Source organism: Rutidosis leptorrhynchoides, chromosome 9 (genome assembly GCF_046630445.1).
Source record: "Rutidosis leptorrhynchoides isolate AG116_Rl617_1_P2 chromosome 9, CSIRO_AGI_Rlap_v1, whole genome shotgun sequence".
Lineage (NCBI taxonomy): Eukaryota > Viridiplantae > Streptophyta > Magnoliopsida > Asterales > Asteraceae > Rutidosis > Rutidosis leptorrhynchoides.
In genome coordinates this window covers 347,617,654-347,637,426 of record NC_092341.1, presented here as the reverse complement: position 1 = coordinate 347,637,426, position 19,773 = coordinate 347,617,654, and the positions used below count along the sequence as shown (strand labels likewise).

At 33.2% G+C, this 19,773-nt stretch overlaps 1 protein-coding gene across 1 annotated transcript; it reads left to right on the top strand.

The window, feature by feature from the left end:
• The first annotated feature begins 1,239 nt into the window (after positions 1 to 1,239).
• On the top strand, positions 1,240 to 4,145 carry LOC139869168 (probable leucine-rich repeat receptor-like protein kinase IMK3). The gene is made up of 2 exons (XM_071857490.1): positions 1,240 to 3,049; positions 3,414 to 4,145. The coding sequence occupies exons 1-2, from the start codon at positions 1,240 to 1,242 to the stop codon at positions 4,025 to 4,027; spliced, it is 2,424 nt and encodes an 807-aa protein (XP_071713591.1). The 3' UTR covers positions 4,028 to 4,145.
• The last annotated feature ends 15,628 nt before the right edge of the window (positions 4,146 to 19,773 follow it).

Sequence of the window (19,773 nt, the reverse complement as noted above, 5' to 3'; positions counted from 1 at the left end):
TTTTTCCAAAACTAAATCATTTTTTCATTGCGTTGCATTAACCAATAAATTAATCTCGCAAACTCAAATGTTGGCCAAAATCATATCTTTAAGTTTGTGTTTTGCTTTTTATTCACTTTCGAATGAACACATTTAAGTTCCTTTCATTTTTTATATTAAAAATAAAAATGCAACAAGCTTTTAATATCCGGTGAAATTTACCAGTACTAACTTGCATTTACATATTTACATACTCAAAATAATAACAACAATAATACCCGAATCATGAATATCTTAGATATGAAAAATATGATGTAGACAATTAATCCTTAGTCCAAAGGTGAATATAATCGTTCATCTACTTTTAGATTGATTTACTTTTAGATTGATTCTGAGAGAACTTTCAATCTTTTAAGTAAAAAATCAAGAGGTCATGCTATTCACATTATAAGACATCTATAACAATGAAATACAAAGGCGTATCTACCTTGTTATAAGTGGTGTTCGTGACATCATTCATTTGAGTTTTTTGTACAAAATATCTTTTCAAATGTATAAAACAACATTAAAGTTTACTAGAGAACTCCATATGTTTTTGAGATTTATGAAATTTTTTTAAGAAAACATTCTCTAAATTACCTTCAATAATAATTAGTTGCATAAAATTTGAGTCCTTTTAATTTCAATTATATATTCCCTACAAGTTCATAAATTCACTACAAATAGAACGTCTCAATTATGAAAGATATGTATGTATAATAAAACTTTAAGCTTTTAGGTAAAATTAATAATAATTAGTTGCATAAAATTTGAGTCCTTTTAATTTCAATTATATATTCCCTACAAGTTCATAAATTCACTACAAATAGAACGTCTCAATTATGAAAGATATGTATGTATAATAAAACTTTAAGCTTTTAGGTAAATTTTTATTTATAAAAGTCATCAAAATCGAATTGATAATGAAATGAAATTTATGATTATACCAGAGTAAAATATTGCAACTGATGTCTTCTACAGTATAATCACAACATAAATGGAAAAAAAAAATAAAAAAAAAATCTGTTAATTAAATTTCTTGTTTTTTTCACCAACTGATTTTACATCTTTCCGTGGCAAGGAGCGTGAGAATCACGTGGGCCATACACAAACATAATCTCTCTATCACTACAAAACCTTATTTCAAGACTCACTGTTTCATTTCAACAACTTAAACTTCATTTCTTTCTTTGTTTCTTCTCTCTTTCACACTATCACAAAATGGAGACCATTTTCAACCAACAAAAGACTCCATTTTTTTCAGTCAAACCAACTCCATTTGACCATACAAAAACTCCCTTTATCACTAACCAAAAATTACACCACACACCCTGTTTCACCATACATTTTCGCCTACTACTACTAGTTAGCATTTTCACATTACCAATTCCTGTTACAGCACAATTATGGGATGGAATCATTGTAACAGAATCAGATTTTCAAGCACTGCAATCATTCAAACAAGAACTAATTGACCCATATGGGTTTTTAAAAAGCTGGAATGATAGTGGTTATGGAGCTTGTTCAGGTAGTTGGCAAGGGATCAAATGTGCACAAGGTCAAGTTATTGTAATTCAGTTACCATGGAGAGGTTTAGGTGGTCAAATCACTCACAAAATTGGTCAATTTCAAGCTTTAAGAAAACTAAGTCTTCATGATAATGTTATTGGTGGTTCAATTCCTAAAGAATTAGGGTTTTTACCAAATCTTAGAGGACTTCAATTGTTTAACAACAAGTTTACAGGTTCTATCCCTCCTACATTGGGTTCATGTTTATTGCTTCAAACCATTGATTTGAGTAATAATAAGTTAATGGGTAATATTCCTGAAAGTCTTGCTAATTGTAGTAAGCTTTATAGGGTCAATTTGAGTTTTAATTCATTGTCTGGTTCTATCCCTGTTCCTATCACAAAATCAAATTCAATCATGTTTCTTGCACTTCAGTTCAACAATTTATCTGGGTTGATTCCAGATTCTTGGGGGAGTGTGAAAAATGGATTCAAAGTCAAACCTTTGTTTGAATCTTTGACTTTTGACCATAATTTCTTCTCTGGGGTCCTACCTGTTTCTTTAAGTAAGTTGACTGAGCTTAAAGAAATAACATTTAGTCACAATCAAATTATTGGCAATGTACCAAGTGAATTTGGTAGACTTGGGAAGCTAAAAAGTATTGATTTTTCTTATAATTTAATCAATGGAAGCATCCCTTTAAGTTTTTCAAATTTGACTCTGTTAAATTCATTGAATTTGGGTCATAACAATCTCACAGGAGAAATCCCAATTTTCTTGGGTGATAAACTCAATCTTACATCATTCAATGTGTCATACAACGATCTTTCTGGTTCAGTCCCAACACAACTTTCTTCGAAATTCGATTCGAGTGCTTTTGTTGGTAATCTTGATTTGTGTGGATACAGTCCTTCGACACAATGTGTCACATCTCCACCGCCTTCTGCCGCTGTATCTCCGCCACCGAACCGTAGTGAAAACAACAAACTAAACACCAAAGAGATCATTCTAATTGCTGCAGGGGCTGTTATAGCAGTTTTACTATTGATATGTTGCATACTCCTTTGTTGTTTGTTCAAGAAAAAGGGAGGGACTGAGAAAAAAGACGCCGAAGGGGGCGGTGGCGGTGGAGTTGGCGGTAGTGCCGCTGCGGCAGGAAAAGCGGTGGCTCCACCGCAAGCGGAGGCGGCCGGAGAGGCGGGTGGGAAACTTGTACATTTTGAAGGTACAATGGGGTTCACAGCTGATGATTTATTGTGTGCAACAGCTGAGATAATGGGGAAAAGTACTTATGGGACAGTTTATAAGGCAACATTAGAAGATGGTGATCAAGTTGCTGTTAAAAGATTAAGAGAAAAGATTACTAAGAATCAAAGGGAGTTTGAGGTTGAAGTAAATTTGCTTGGTCAAATTAGGCATCCTAATTTATTGGCAATGAGAGCTTATTATTTAGGCCCAAAAGGAGAGAAACTTCTTGTTTTTGATTACATGCCCAATGGAAGTCTTGCAACTTTTCTTCATGGTAAAACTAATCTATATATTTACTTTATTGATTTTACTAAAGACAACCGTTTCGGCTGTCGTTAACGCGCATCATGGTGTTGTATACATAGCAGTTATTTGTTGTGCAATAACATAATGTGCGTTGACATACAGCCTTAAGAGTTGAAAAATCCATACTTTATGGATTTTTCTAACGACAGTTGTCGTTAACGCATTATGTAGTTGTACATAGCGGTTATATGTTGACTTTAACGTGACTGAATTGTGTTAACGAAAGTTTAAGGGGGTTGTCATTAGAAAAATCTTTGCTTTATTACAACTAACCTTTCTTGGATTTTAAACTATTTTGTGTTAAAAAAATGATTTTTTGTACATGAATGCAGCTCGAGGACCCGAAACACCGGTAGATTGGCGACTGCGAATGCAAATAGCAAAAGGAATGGCTAGAGGTTTACTTAGCCTCCACACTCATCACAATATAATCCATGGAAACTTAACATCAAGCAATGTTTTGCTAGATGATAACATAAACACAAAAATAGCTGATTTTGGGCTGTCAAGGCTAATGACAGCTGCTGCTAATTCAAACGTGATAGCAACAGCCGGTGCACTTGGGTACCGGGCCCCAGAGCTTTCGAAGCTCAAGAAAGCAAACACGAAAACCGATATCTACAGTTTAGGTGTGATCATGTTAGAACTACTAACTGGGAAATCACCAGGAGAGGCGATGAACGGTGTAGATTTACCGCAATGGGTGGCTTCGATTGTGAAAGAAGAGTGGACTAATGAGGTTTTTGATTTGGAGTTAATGAAAGATGCTTCAGTAATTGGTGATGAGTTATTGAATACTTTGAAACTTGCATTGCATTGTGTTGACCCAACACCCTCGGCCCGGCCCGAAGTTCAAGTGGTTCTTCAGCAGTTGGAGGAAATTAGACCCGAAACCACCACGAGTTCAGGTGATGATGGTGGTGCTGGACCTTCAATGAGTGAGTGATTTGAAGTTGGGGTTTAAGGGTATTTAGTGAAGATTATGATTCTTTCATTCTTGAATTAAGGTTAAAGGTTAATGTCTGTTATGTTGTAAATAAAGTTTGCACGATTTAATTTGTTGGTAGGGATAGTAGTATTATTTTGTTTGGAATTCTTGATTCATTTTGTTCAATGAAGTTAGAAATTTTTGGTGCTATTTGAGTTAATGTCAACTGTTGAACAGTTGCTGTAAATTTATGAAACTCCCTTTTTATTTTCATTTTCATTTTATTTTTATTTTTATTTTTATTTTTTGTAAAAAAAAAACGATTACTATTAAAAAATTAACTCATCTAAAAATGAAGAATTCAAACAAAAACATACAACAACATAACGATGGGCTCGAAACTAAAATGCATGACCCTTCCCGCTATATAAAACCGAACCAAACCAAACTATGAAAGAAAAGACATACACTGAGACCAAAATTACACCCACGATATACCTACAAAAAACAAAATACAAAACTAATCGAACACTAACCAACACCAACAAAACCAAAAAACAAGGCATACCACCTTATCGGGAGCGTTCTTCATCTTCCCATCAATGGTCTTGCGATCGAACCTTTTAGGATTTAGGAGAGCCTTCTTCATCATAATACAAAACAACAACAACAACAATACCCAATCCCGTACATGCGAGGTATGAGGGAGGTGAGATGTAGACAATCATTCATCTACCCTAGAATAGAAGAGAAGCCGTTTCTCTAACCACGAGTCGAGAAAAGGAATTCTCTAATCACACGAAGAGAAAGTCATCCTCCTCTCTACTCCAGGGTTGAGAGATTGCTTCTGTGAGGATCTCCGCCCTAAAAAAAAGCTTTTAGTAAATAAACAGAAAAGAAGAATAATAAAAAATAAAATGCAAATAAAAATTAGACGCCATGTAAACGGTAGAATTAAATTTCCATTAGTTTAAAGCCTGCCTGAAATCAATTTAGGCTCTAAGCGGCAGTCAAGCCGCCACTAAATCGACACTTTTTGTTGCCTCAATAAATAGAACCAAAAGAAACCTTAAAATCAGCATCAAAATGCCGCACCAAAACTAACATCAAAATCTATACAAACAAAAGTAGACCTAGACACCACCAAACGTAAGACAAACCAAGACCCGTACACAAACAAAATAAAAGGGCCCAAATACAACCGAGACAAATGAAACATCAAGAATATAAAACCATGACATGTTATTCAACCACATGGGAGGCTTTCCGACTTTCTAGAGCCCGGTTTAGTCAACTTCCCATCAACCTTATCAATAATAACCGCCTTCCATGCAACATCCCGGGTAAACGTTCCCCGTAGCATGATATTGTCCGCTTTGCCCGTAGGCGCACGGATTTTTCTTGGCAACCACACCCGTGGAGCACTTTCCCAGGAGGTCACCCATCATGGTAGGGCTCTCGCCTGAGCACGATTAACTGCAGAGTTCTCATGAGATCTGCTGCGCGTGTGGTTCCAAAACGCTTCATGCTAGGAAAGGTCTCCACACCCTTATAAGGTATGCTTCGTTCTCCTCTCCAACCGATGTGGGACAGATGTAACAAGGATGTTACATTCCAGAATGAGGATAAAAGGAATAAAAACCCACATTAGATGATTTGCTCCCGACAAGAGTGGCCGACGATGGAAGTAAAACTCCGCGCTCCACCAAACCTTCAAAGAAACCTTGAGCCTATTACGATCCACATTAGTTATGGTTTGGGATCCCACATCGTGGGTGAACAAACTTATTTGGTGGTTATAAACTAGAGTGTTCCCTCCTTTTTTGAAACTAGTTTTTGGAAATGAGTTCTACACTTGAGCTTATAGCTTGGTCGGGCTTTTCCTTTCTTTCCTTCTTAGTTAGGAACCCATGATTGACTTTAGATCCTATCTCGTTCGTCCCAGTAAGATCAGAAAGATCAGAGCCTGGTCGTCTACCACCACATTCTTTTGTTCTTATTAAGCTTTTTTTGAAGTCAACCCCGCTAGCACCTAAATACGCATCCACCACCACTCAAACTAACAACCTGTTCCACAATGTAAAAATGATATAATAAAGCTCCAATCACATAAGTTCAACACTTTTATTAATCAACCACAAATCCAAACAATCTCAACAACTCAGAAATCAAAGATACTCTCTCGAATTATTACAGAAACTAAGAAGATCACAAAGCTAACTCAAAAGGTTATAGAATCACACACTAAATAATCAAGATGATGAAATTAGTAAACAAAATCAGAGAACCCTGGTTTGGCAGTGAGAAATAAAACGATCTAAATGAATGAATAAACCTATCAATATGTTAGGTTTATATATCTGAGGAGAAAAGTAACAAAGGGCTTATTAAGCAAATAGCCCAGTTAGCATCCTCAAGCCTATCAAGTCTTCTAGTCCACTAGTCACAAGCCCAAAAAAGCAAATATACTTTTAAGCCCTCCATCTTTACAAACTATCCATCCGCAGCCCCTGAGATTATCATCTATCATTATCGACACCTGATACATTGCTATAAATACCACAAATAAGCTCAAATAAATAAAGTATGACCTAAACTAAGCTTGTATAATTATATAATTTTAACACACCACACGAACCCCACATGAAGCACTTGAACAATCAGATCAAAACTAAAATCTGAAAATTAATTCAATCTAATAGTTCAATCTAATAGTTATCATGTTTATGCGTGTATTAAATGTAAATTCTGGCAACTAAAGAAATTTCACATAAATGCGCTTAACGTATAGCAAAACCAGTAATATTTTTTATTTTTACTTTTTTCGTCTCAAGTGTGCATGAAGTTTGCGCAGCCGGTAGGTATTCAAAATTGGGTTCCAAGTTGGAAAACTATTCGTTATAATATAGTCCCTTTTGTAGCTCGTAATGCAGTTAAAAGCGTTGTGACTAAAATTGTGTATGGAACATTGGTTTATTTTACTTGGCAAGAAAGAAATAAAAGATTGTACAGTAAAAAGGCTCGTTCGGTGGATCAAGTGTTTGATATTGTGCATTCCACAGTTCATATAAAGTTGTTATCAATCAGATTCAAAGACTCGCCGTTTGTTCGTTCATGAAGGATAGCTGGAAAGTCCCCTAAGATCAGTTGTTGCGGGGTTGTGGTCTAGATTATTTACGTATTGTATAATAGTTTAGTTGGTTGTTTAAAGGTTGTGGTCTAGATTATTTGCTTATTGTTTTATAGTCTAGTTGGTTGCTTATAGGTTGAAAGACTCTCTTGTAACACTGATCGTTCATTGTAACAATTCTTTTATTATTTTTTAATAATATTCATCGGTATAATTCTTTATGCAAAAAAAAAAAAAAAAGACAAACTCACACACACCAATACACGAATTAACCACGATATATATATATATATATATATATATATATATATATATATATATATATATATATATATATATATATATATATATATATATATACACACACAAATTATCCTAAGCATGACTCAAACTCTCAACCTTTTGATTGAAAGGCTACCTCGATACCGTTACGTCAATAGCCCTTTGGTAGCGAAACCCATACATTAAATGTGTATAAATTATGTAACCCTTAAATCTTTGATTATGTATTTCCTCATTATTATTTGACACTAAAAAACGGTTGTTAAATTTGCGTATTTTCGTGAATAAAATTTACAAATGTTTTTGTGCAAATGTAAACCAATTAAGTTTGAATAGACTACTTGCTTCCTTCCATACAAACACTTAAAAATACTCGGTAATAATAGTATAACATATAAAACCATCTTTAACCCTAAAAAGCATGTTGGTGTGTTGCTAGGTAGTGGTGGGGTGCTTGATGGCCGTGCTAGTAAACTGAAAAATAATAGAGTTGAGTGTTGAGTAGCGTGTTGAGTGATGTGTTAAAATATGATTAGAAGTTTGGTGAAATGGGGGATAAAAATTAAAAAAAAAAAAGTTTAACCAATCAGAAATCAGCACACAAAGTTGGTTGCATGTGCTGCAAGCACGTGCTCAGTGCACCCATGGTCCAGCACGCTAAGATTAGAGATGGTCTAACATATTTTTGTGTTATGTTTTCATTGAAAGATTTAAAGAGAACAACTCATTTTTATTTGTTTGAAATTTTGGTCTGAGCCTAAGTTAGTACTGTAAGATAATGAAACCCGTCAAATATTATTGATAAAATTACACTATATTTATAGAGTACACGAAACCCTAAACCTAATTCAACCTAATTGACCGAGCCTATTACACAATTAGACTGAGCTATATCGTGTAACACTCCTCCGCAGTTCGATAAGTACTACAATATTTTTTTCAATTCTATCACAAAATTAATTGTATGTAGATCCTGAATATACTGTGGTGATATGAGATTTATTCTAAAAAGGCAGAATATTTCGATGGGAAAGCGTAGATATAGGTAAATTTTACTTCTCTACGTAGCTTGAAGGCTTGAACAATAAAAAAATGTTATCGTTTTATATGATTAAGTATATTCAGAGTGAAAGCTTCGATCTATCGTTTTGTAGATGGCTAGTCGTGTACGCACACATCTTATCTTATTTATTTATTCGTAATATTTGTATTATTATTTTGACAATTATTTATCATAGTAGATGACCAAAATTCGTACTTACAATTTTGTATAAAAACAAAACCTAAAGTAACAAATTGTCTCATTCATGTCCAATTATGAATATACACACATCATCTTCAAAATTATTTATATTAATATGTAATTAAATTAAGTTAATAGACTCTTTACATATCGCGGAACAAAAGCATTTAGCATCTTGTATTTTTTTTCTTTTCTGCAAAAAATTAAAACTTTATAAATAATTCGGGACATTCATCGAAAAAATGAAAGCTCGAAACAATTACATCCCAAAGACACCAAAGGCCAAACACAAAGAAACGATCAACTACGAGACACACGTAGTACAAAAGAGAATCGAAAAACGGCAAACATAGTCAACTCACGTAACGGAAAAAACATCATATCCCCTCGACATTAAAATTAAGCAACTCCTCCCCCATCCCCATTAACCTTGCGGGCCTTAGTTTTTTTTTTTTCTTTTTTTTTTTTCCCTTTTGCTTAAATGTTGGAACAGCACCCGAACCAATCATATTCCCTTCAACCCGACAAACGTTGAGATCTTTTGTAGCTTCCTCAAAAATTTTGGCAATTTTGAGTGACGAAGACGCGTCAATGTTTCCCCTGTTGCACCCCATCGAAGAGACATCTCGACCCGGACCCGAATCCATCCCAACAATCCCAACTTCAGCAGGATACCAAGGCTCACACCTTCTCGATTGGGCTTTCTGGCAATAATTTCTTTTACAACCAACTCGGGGCCAATATCCGAAGGCCCCTCAGTCTGACTCAGTTGTGCCGAAATAACAATCGTTGGGCCAGAAATCAAACCCTTAGAGGGATTCGATAGGTCGTTGTCATCTTTATCTTCATGTTAGGAAATTCTATAGTGGACTCTAAGAAGAACATGTAATTGTGTATCGTCAATCACATAACCCACGAACAACAAATAGATAAACTAAAGCATAAACGATAAATAAAACGATAAACGACACGATGATTTAACGTGATTATATCTCAACTCCAAACACAGAGAATGGTTTAGTTCACAATCGCAAACCAGAGACTTTTCACTATATTTTTGTGCACACATTACAATAATGTTGGGGGTTACAATTTATAGGGGAACATCAAGCCTAAAACCTTGTTGCACAAATTATTTTACCTTCACATTTCATAAAAAAATCAACTTCTTGTTCTTTAAGTAAACTTGTCTTCCAAACTTGACTTGTCTTTCAACTTTAAAAACGGGACCCCTTAAACCATTATGATAAGTCGTATAATGCTCCGCATAAACTGCTGCACCAGACGAATCGGGAGTAGTCTTGAACAAGTTTTGAACTGTGACGACCCGGAAAATTTCGACTAATTTTAAATCAAACTCTCGATACGATTTAATAGTTTGGCACGATACGCAGAGTCTGTTAGGTCGAGTCTCAAAAATTTTGTACTGTTTCATATATTCATTTAACTTCGACTATTCCCGACAATTCACGAACCTTTAATTGTAGATAGATATGTGTGTGTGTATATATATATATATATATATATATATATATATATATATATATATATATATATATATATATATATATATATATATATTAATTTAAAATATTATATGTTGTTCTTATTAAATGTAATTATGATACTATGATAATTATTATTTAAAAACATATCTATATATATAAATAATGTATATTAAATATATATTTTGTGATTTCGAATCTATTTAGTAAACAATTATTTTCACTTAATTATCATTCGATGGATATTACATGAGTAAAATATGAACTAATATTATTCGCAAATGAGTTTTATAAATTATAGGCTTATTAATAATATATTTAGAAGTTATTTGATAAATTTTAACACTAACTATATTTTGATTGGGGTTGAGAGGGAATAGTTAATTTAATTTTATTTAATAATTAATGATCGAAATTTTATAAAATAATGACTAAAATAAATAAATGCCTTTAATTAAAAATTATGAGATATTTTTCTATGTATTTTTACCTGTAACGGTTTAGCAAAAGAGCACGAAATAACAGTTCGTGAAAACACGGATGATGAAAGTAGGGCGGCTATACTAATTACTCACGGATGTCTTACTATTTCCCTCATAATTCACTTGACAACTAAGTCTATTAAATATATATATATATATATATATATATATATATATATATATATATATATATATATATATATATATATATATATATATATATATATATATATATATATATATATATACATGTACATGATTGAAACATTTTTCTTCTTTAACATACAGATACATGTACATGATTGAAACATTTTTCTTCTTTCACCCATTACTTCTTGTCTTTGTCTGACCAAACAATGATCATTACTATCCGCTCATCACACTTTAACTTTCATATTTATTTTATTATTCTTTCTTTACAAAGACTCACACATGTATATATTTCTTTCTTCCTCTTAAATACTTTATCTTTTCTGCTTCTTTATTTGATTTATCAAGAGAACCACACCTTCGAGTTGTATCTATTTCGTGTGCAACTCCATCATCAAATCATCATATTTATTGCTACTACCTTTCAACTCTCAAAAGTCCAAAAGGTTAGTAAAAGGTGCATATTATCAACCTAATTCAATTGTCACGCATTGCAACCCGTCATCAACTTCAACCACTTCACCAAACTATCGACAACTCACCACCACACCAATATACATCAGGAATCTTCCTCCTACATCAACAAAACAATTCTATAAGTAAATTATATTCATAATTCTTCTATACAAATCAAACCCAAAAATTGTATTCGAGTGTTGGATCACTTGTTGTTTTGGATGACTTCTAGGTTTTCAAAAAGGTTTGAATCTTTGCATTGGATGATTCTTGCAAAAAAGATGTGATTATTGTGGCTGTTGAAAGATCAATGAAGAAATACACCGATTACAATGTATGTTCCTCAAGGGCCTTAATTTACGTTTATCACAATTGGAGTTTTATCGCTACTATATTTTTTCGTTTATACTTGGTTCGAGCAAGATCACTGAACAACGCCACCACCACCGAGAACAACCATGATATTAGTGTACTGCAGCTACGTTTAGTGTTTGTGTTTTATCTCTATTTCAAACAGCAAACTGCTGCTGTTATACTTCTGTTTCTCACTCATTTTGCTCAACAAATCAACAATCATCGCCACACTCACAACACCCATTCGATCACCACTCTTCTTCTTCTCTAGCTCATATATCTCACTCTCTCCTCTCTCTCTCTCCCTACTACAATCTGCTGCTATAACTGCTTTATGTTTTCTGTTTTCAGTCAACAAGGAACCATCCACCACCCATCAAAACCGAGAACTATCACGACCCAAAACCACTCTCTCTCATATATCTCTCTCTCTTCGGTAATAGTAGAAAACCACCATCAACCACCTACGATCACCTTTATCATTCCAACCTTCCGCCACTCATCCCACCATCACATGAATTCAAACCCTATTTGAACGAAACCCACTTAAACCTCATTTTTCTATCTTTTCTATCTCCCTTCTATTCTTGTTGAATCCATTTTAACCGTCACCTGCAAACCTTCTATTTCACTGTCGCTACTGCTATTCAGCTTGGGGTTCAGCTGCAAACGATTAACCATTAATGCTATTGTACTGTTGTTGTGATGCGTGTTCACTACTCTGCTTTCACCCTTCCTGAAACAATAACGATGAAGAAACCACGAAAGAAATAATACCTATGATCATACTTAATTATATATTCATACAAAGTTTTATAATTTAAAGTGTTGGTGAGCTGTATATATTTAATTATGTTAATGGAAAAATGAGTTGGTGATGAGCTGTTAAGTTGTCAAAAGCAAAAGCAAAAGTTCATTGTTGTTGCGTTTTTGTTTTTGGACGAAGTAGGCCTTTTATATTAGATGTTGGGCCGTGAAAGAAGGATGGCAGTTGGGCTGCTATTTTATGTTGGGCCTGTTGGGCCACAGGATTTAGTATTGGGCCGAAAATATACATCTTGTTAAGGTCGGTTAAAAGGTGTTCACCATATGAATGATTTTTATCTCTATACAGTTTGCGAAATGCCTGATATGAGATGGATGTTTAAGAAAAAAATGAAAATCTTGTGGTCTATTAAAATGATGGAAATAAATATTGATGATAAACTAATGAACTCATCAACCTTTTGGTTGACACTTTAAAGCATGTTTATTCTCAGGTATGAAAGGAATCTTTCGCTGTGTATTTGCTCATATTAGAGATATTACTTGGAGTCATTCATGACATATTTCAAAAGAAATTGCATTCGAGTCATTGAGTTCATCAAGATTATTACTAGGTCAATTATAGTTGGATATATTATGAAATGGTATGCATGCCGTCAATTTTCGATGTAAAGAAAGTTTGTCTTTTAAAAACGAATGCAATGTTTGTAAAATGTGTCATATAGAGGTCAAATACCTCGCGATGTAATCATATGTTATTGTATTCGTCCTTATGGATTGGGACGGGTCGTCTTATGTGGTATCAGAATGGTGGTCTTAGCGAATCAGGTCTTGCATTAGTGTGTCTAACTAGTAGTTGTTAGGATGCATTAATGAGTCTGGACTTCGACCATGTCTGCATGTCAAAAGTTTTGCTTATCATTTCTAGTCGGAAATCATTTGCTTATCATCCTTAGGAAATTACCTGCTTATCATTCTTAGTCTAGACACATCTTACTGCATTGATTGCATGAATAGTGTATAGACAAATTCATATCTTAGCGTATCTGCTAATCCATATCTTAGCGTATCTGTTACTGTAGACTTTATCTGACACCTTCCCGTAATTCCCTCCATAATCTACGGGATCTTTTGTACTATGTATAGGTATTCTATGTAATTAGAATATCATCCGATATCCGAAAATTATTTTATATTGAAAAACCCTTTACTCAATCGTACGGAATGGAACTCACCACTAGTTCAAGTTCTTCAGAATCCGACAGCTATTCCGACATGGATGCTCACCTAAACTTCGAAAGCAGCGTCACCGGAATCAATCAACCAATCAGCCATCATTCATTCTGAATGAATTAGGGATGGGTTCGTAGTCGACTTAACCGATGGAGACGAGAAGAAGGCGATCCCTTCCACCCACCAACTTGCACTCTTGGCGAAGAACCTGATGCGCTTACCGGCGAACCTATCCGAAACACCAATTTCAACCTCATTTACAGGGTAGCTCGTCACGATTATATTCTACCCACAATTCTAAACCTTATTCATCCACTCGTTCCGACCGACAATCATCCCGGAATAATGGAAGAAGTCAACGAGCTTCGCGCCCGAGTTGTAGCCTTGGAAAATATTGTGCAAAACATACCAGCTTCGACAACATCACCGGCACCAACAGTACCATCAGTAACAGCACCCGTACCACCAACAATCCATGCCTCAACATCTCATTCTGTACCTCGAGTATAATCATCTTTCTACGTATCATTCTACATCAATTATCTTCGTTCTTCATGACGATTATGTAATCTCAAATGTTTTAGAGATTATGTACTCTAGTTCTAACCGTAAATTATATGAGTTTAACATCACATTAACTCATTAAATCTATGATTACATCTGAAGAAAATATATATGTATATATATTTTCATAAAGATTGTAATTAAAAATTCTTTTGTACAAACTGTTAATGGTGAAAATATTTTAATGGGTAGGTAATACCCGAGGAATATTTAAATTTCACATTAATCAGTTACACGGTACATTCTGCGAATCTGATTCAACAGTCATTCACTATCCTACTTACAACCACCGATATACGTATCCGTTCACCGCAGAATAACCATTTTCATCCAATTTCATATTTGGATTTTGATTTATCAGAATCCAACAAGTGGCATAATGAAGAAAATATTGGACAAAATAAAATTTGTTAGAAAAAAACAAATTAACTATGAGAAATTTTGTAAAGAATCCACGCTAACTGTTCCTAGCTAACTGTTCCTAGCTAACTGTTCCTAGCTAACTGATTACATTTTATTTATCGCAATTTAATTATCGCAATTTAAATTCTCGTAATTTTATTTATTGTCACTTAATTTCTGTTATTTATTTTACGCACTTTAAATATCGGGACACGTATACAAGATTTTGACATATCATATCGACGCATCTATATATATTATTTGGAATAACCATAGACACTCTATATGCAGTAATGTTTGAGTTAACTATACAGGGTTGAGGTTGATTCTACAATAATATATATACTTTGAGTTATGATCGAGTCTGAGACATGTATACAATGGGTCACGAATACGTATTTATTAATTCGAATACTATATATTAGACTATATATGAATTATTGAATTACTAATTGTGGACTGCTAACTGTGGACTATCAACATTGGACAATTAAAATGAATTAAAATATTGATTATAACATATGAAACTAAATAATTCTTCAAGTTTGTCACTTGATTTCAACTTAAACCTCATTTGTATCTTGACGATTCCAATCTGCGTTTAAACCTTTCATGATTCTTGAAAACACCTCAATCGAGAGGATGAACCAACCGCACTTCATCTACGAAAGAAATGATTTATGCATATAGTATTGCACCTGAAAAACTCTCGAAAACTGAATAAACGTTTAACACGTAGCTGTGCTAATTCCTTTAGCGTTATTATTACCGAAAATAACTTTGCAACTCCTGTTCGAGATAGCCAGTTTTATCACAGCTCCAGCAAGTCAACTTCGATTTTTTCAGTTGGATTAACCTTATTATAACCTCGATATATACGCGTGCTCATTTATTGTTACCGAAGAACCTTTTATATTCCACCATATTACCATCAGCGTTTAATCATCTAAAAACACAATTCTCTTGAAACCCCTCGGTTTGATAACCAATGATCCAGATCCGTTAACTTTGAAAATGCTGACGAAATAGCATGTAGTAAATGGTCTTAATGGCCAAAAGTGATGATAAAAGAAAATGGAGTGTTGGAAACACTAAATAGAAAATTGGTACTGAAAAACGGGTTGAGCAAACCATGAAGGAGAATGTGGACAAAGCACCAAGACTAAACATGTACTTAACGAGTCCAGACGATTCAGTATCTGATGAAATCTCTAGCGAATATCTTGCTCTTTATTAATTCTAAATCCTTACGAAAGGATTTTCTTCATCAACATTCGAACTTAGAAATTCCAAAATATCATCATAAATATCTTCGATATTTCTGAAGATATTTTCATAAATATTCTTGTCTGAAATTATCTATCTCTTCGTGCTATATGTGTTACATCATAAAATAAACTATTTTAGTTTCTATCCTTCTATAAATTTGAGATTAAATTACTGAATGATTGCTGGAGAAGTGTTGGGAATTGAAGCATGAGTTAGTATAATATAATGACGCTTGGCCAACGTGATTATATTACAGTAAGTCATGCTGAGTTTCTAATGAAACATGATGATGGTTCACAGTAGATCATACCGTCATCATGTGCCATGTTACATAACTCTTTCATTCTATTTAACCTCTAAACATATCAAGAACATATTTTCTTGATAGTTCTATCTTTTCTGTGATTCTGGTAATTTAACCAATCAAATCATGAGAATACGCTCTTTCGTGCTTAGAACGTTATAATCAATCGAAACTTCATACCTACGAATTCTGGACCATTATTCGCTTCACTTGAAGTCGAGAAGAGAAAACAAAAGCATAGAACTTATAAATATAAAGGAAAATATAAAGCCGATCACAAACACCTAAATTACAAACCGTGTATATCAATGTGGATAGCAACATAAATACACGGGAGAATGAAAAACACTATAACCCCACGGTAATAGTAGAAGTTAACAGATTCCTCCGGTGGTAGATGACAAAGGGGGAAGACAGAAGCGACTGTCAGAAGTAAGACAAGGAATGGTACTGGATTAAGCATTCTTACAATCTTTAGAAGTTTGAATTGAGGAAGGAAGTATAAGAGTGGTGAAAATAATGGAACGGAGGAGGTTATTTAATAGAAAAATGTCAGACAAAGAAATCAAGGCAGATGACCGCATTTAATCAAAGAGGATCCTAAATTCCTTATTTATTGAAGGACCGAATCTTATATAGATTTCGAAGATTATCTCTAAATTCCTTGAATTCTGGAAATCCACCATGACTACGTCAAAAGTTAAATCTCTATCTCAATCTTTTGTGACAGCTTCACTCGTACGTTTCACATAATTGAATCGTTTTATCCTTATTACTGAATAATGATAAAACTCTATTTATCAACTCATATTCGTCACGAAAACATTTTTAGTGTTATCCATGACGACCACACTCAAATTTCGGGACGAAATTTCTTTAACGGGTAGGTACTGTGACGACCCGGAAAATTTCGACTAATTTTAAATCAAACTCTCGATACGATTTAATAGTTTGACACGATACGCAGAGTCTGTTAGGTCGAGTCTCAAAAATTTTGACCTGTTTCATATATTCATTTAACTTTGACTATTCCCGACAATTCACGAACCTTTAATTGTAGATAGATATGTGTGTGTGTGTGTGTGTATATATATATATATATATATATATATATATATATATATATATATATATATATATAGGGGCAGGATCAATGGGGAAGTAACCAATCGGGGGGAAGCGGGGGGAAGCAAAATTTTTTTTTCATTTTTTTTTTAATTTTTTTTTTTCCGGCATCAAGATCACACAAAAATATGAACATTTAGAAGAGACACTTCGTGATGAATGTTATTATTTAGGCGGAAAAACGATCGACAAAAATAACATTCAAGATAATATTGTTCGTGAAGAATGTGAACGTTTTTTTTCTTCATGTTTTGTGAAGTAAAATTTAGCCCGATTTAGAGTTTAGGGCTTAGGGTTTAGGGTTTGGTGTTTTGGGTTTATTCCATAAATCCAAAACACCAAACCCTAAACCCTAAACCCTAAACTCTAAACCGTTCGTGTTAAAAACTCAATCTAAATCCTAAATCTAAACCCTAAATCTAAACCCTAAACCCTAAATTTCTAAACCCTAATATCTAAACCCTATAAACCCTAATATCTAAACCCTAATATCTAAACCCCAATAGCTAAAATCTCTAAATACGCTCGAAAAACACGATAATTGTTATATATTACTTCTTCGAGCGTTTTCCCGCCAAAATAAAAACATTTATCACAAAGTGTCTCTACTAAATGTTCATATTTTCATCTCATCTATAATGTTCGTGAACAAAATTTTTTCAAAAAACGAAAAAAAAAGTTTTTGCTTCCCCCCGCTTCCCCCCGAATGGTTACTTCCCCCTTGATCCTACCACTATATATATATATATATATATATATATATATATATATATATATATATATATATATATATATATATATATATATATATATATTAATTTGAAATATTATATGTTGTTCTTATTAAATGTAATTATGATACTATGATAATTATTATTTAAAAACATATATATATATATATATATATATATATATATATATATATATTAAATATATATTTTGTGATTTCGAATCTATTTAGTAAACGATTAATTTCACTTAATTATCATTCGATGGATATTACATGAGTAAAATATGAACTAATATTATTTTAAAATAAACGGTGATTCGAAAATGAGTTTTATAAATTATAGACTTATTAATAATATATTTAGAAGTTATTTGATAAATTTTAACACTAACTATATTTTGATTGGGGTTGAGAGGGAATAGTTAATTTAATTTTATTTAATAATTAATGATCAAAATTTTATAAAATAATGACTAAAATAAATAAATGCCTTTAATTAAAAATTATGAGATATTTTTCTATGTATTTTTACCTGTAACGGTTTAGCAAAAGTGCACGAAATAACAGTCCATGAAAACACGGATAATGAAAGTAGGGCAGCTATACTAATTACTCACGCATGTCTTACTATTTCCCTCATAATTCAGTTGACAACTAAGTCTATTAAATATATATATATTTATATAACATACAGATACATGTACATGATTGAAACATTTTTCTTCTTTCACCCATTACTTCTTGTCTTTGTCTGACCAAACAATGATCATTACTATCCGCTCATCACACTTTAACTTTCATATTTATTTTATTCTTCTTTCTTTACAAAGACTGACACATGTATATATTTCTTTCTTCCTCTTTAATACTTTATCTTTTCTGCTTCTTTATTTGATTTATCAAGAGAACCACACCTTCGAGTTGTATCTATTTCGTGTGCAACTCCATCATCAAATCGTCATATTTATTTCTACTACCTTTCAACTCTCAAAAGTCCAAAAGGTTAGTAAAAGGTGCATATTATCAACCTAATTCAATTGTCACCCATTGCAACCCGTCATCAACTTCAACCACTTCACCAAACTATCGACAACTCACCACCACACCAATATTCATCAGGAATCTTCCTCCTACATCAACAAAACAATTCTATAAGTAAATTATATTCATAATGAAATGTCCCGTTCTTATTGATTAAAAACGTTCCATATTAATTGATTTCGTTGCGAGGTTTTGACCTCTATATGAGACGTTTTTCAAAGATTGCATTCATTTTAAAACAAACCATAACCTTTATTTCATCAATAAAGGTTTAAAAAGCTTTACGTAGATTATCAAATAATGATAATCTAAAATATCCTGTTTACACACGACCATTACATAATGGTTTACAATACAAATATGTTACAACAAAATAAGTTTCTTGAATGCAGTTTTTACACAATATCATACAAGCATGGACTCCAAATCTCGTCCTTATTTAAGTATGCGACAGCGGAAGCTCTTAATAATCACCTGAGAATAAACATGCTTAAAACGTCAACAAAAATGTTGGTGAGTTATAGGTTTAACCTATATATATCAAATCATAATAATAGACCACAAGATTTCATATTTCAATACACATCCCATACATAGAGATAAAAATCATTCATATGGTGAACACCTGGTAACCGACATTAACAAGATGCATATATAAGAATATCCCCATCATTCCGGGACACCCTTCGGATATGATATAAATTTCAAAGTACTAAAGCATCCGGTACT

Bases quoted from the DNA above. Each gene is read 5' to 3' on its own strand.
- LOC139869168 (XM_071857490.1), top strand. From the start codon at position 1,240: ATGGAGACCATTTTCAACCAACAAAAGACTCCATTTTTTTCAGTCAAA. The intron at 3,050-3,413 runs GTAAAACTAATC...ACATGAATGCAG, and splicing joins TCTTGCAACTTTTCTTCATG to CTCGAGGACCCGAAACACCG.